At 57.2% G+C, this 1,223-nt stretch overlaps 1 protein-coding gene across 1 annotated transcript in view; it reads right to left on the reverse strand.

The window, feature by feature from the left end:
- Window positions 1–8: 8 nt before the first annotated feature.
- The window catches only part of TMCO6 (transmembrane and coiled-coil domains 6), a gene marked incomplete at both ends in the record, with an annotated part of 6,000 nt that continues 4,785 nt past the window's right edge, over window positions 9–1,223 (reverse strand). Inside the window, 2 exons of the mRNA XM_008936463.1 lie at window positions 9–61; window positions 1,068–1,162. Coding sequence (XP_008934711.1) covers window positions 9–61; window positions 1,068–1,162 — 148 coding nt within the window. The remainder of the gene's footprint in view (window positions 62–1,067; window positions 1,163–1,223) is intronic.

A 1,223-nucleotide genomic window follows, 5' to 3' on the forward strand; every position in this document is an offset into this window, starting at 1 on the left:
GGTGCAGCCGCTGGCAGGAGGCCGGGCCCTGTGCCGCCACGTTGCACAGAACTGTCAGGACCTGGGCGTGAGGGGAGAGCAGGGCACGCTTCGTCAGTGGGTAGTGTCCCAATGGACTTAGGAGGGCTCCAAAGAACCCCTCATGTCCCCTCTGGAGGTCAGAATCGTGGAATCATTTAGGCTGGAAAAGACCTTTAAGATAGTGGAGTCCAACTGTTTGGAATCATTTAGGCTGGAAAAGACCTTTAAGATAGTGGAGTCCAGCTGTTCCCCAGCACTGCCAGGGTACCACATCATATCCCTCAGCACCACATCTCCACAGCTTGGAAACCCCTCCAGGGATGGGGGCTCCATCACTGCCCTGAGCAGCCAGGGACAGGCCTGGACAACCCTTTCAGGGAAGACATTTTTCCTACTGTCCAACCTAAACCTCCCTGGGGCAACTTGAGGCCATTCCTCTTGTCCTGTGAGGTCCCGCCAAGTATTTCCCCAAAGCCATGTGCCCACCAAACAAGTGGGTTTTGAATGTTCCTTAAAACCTTCTCCATCTCCACCCCAGGACCCTGATCATCCCTGTACCAAGCACCTGCAGCCATTCCACCCACTCCTGGCAGAGCATCTTCCAGGACTCATCCCCAGACTCCTTACAGGTGAGGTTGGACAGGGCTCTGAGCAACCTGCGCTAGTTGCAGATGTCCCTGCTCAGTGCAGGGGGTTGGATCAGACAACCTTTGAAGGTCCCTTCCCACCCAAACGGTCTCTGGTTCTGTGACCCCCTAAAGTTTTGGGGTGTTCCAAAAGAAGGTGGCAGGAGTCTCTCCAGGCCCCCTCCAGGTGCTGGCAGGCCTGGTGTCAAGTTAACATCTGCCTTGGGACCTCCCTTCTGCTGGGACAAGACTCTGTCAAGGGTAGACACAGACGCTGTGACTTCAGAGGAGGCAGCTGGTGACTACCACAACGTAAGACCAAGCTGTGGCTGCCGCCCCAAGCCACCATGAGCATCGTGCATGCAGGATTAACGTCCCTGAAAGCCCAGCACCGACCTGGGCCACCAGGGGAGGTCTTACCAACACCCCGGCCGTCTGGGAACAGGGCAGGAGCTGCAGCAGGGCCGGCAGCAAGTCCAGGGAGAGCAGAGCGGAGCAGAAGAAGGGCTCAGCTGCTGTTGTGGGCAGAGAAGGAACGTGTCAGTGAAATGGAGGTCCCTGAGGGAGGTCTCACCA

The sequence above is a fragment of the Merops nubicus genome, unplaced genomic scaffold (genome assembly GCF_000691845.1).
Source record: "Merops nubicus isolate BGI_N331 unplaced genomic scaffold, ASM69184v1 scaffold4873, whole genome shotgun sequence".
Lineage (NCBI taxonomy): Eukaryota > Metazoa > Chordata > Aves > Coraciiformes > Meropidae > Merops > Merops nubicus.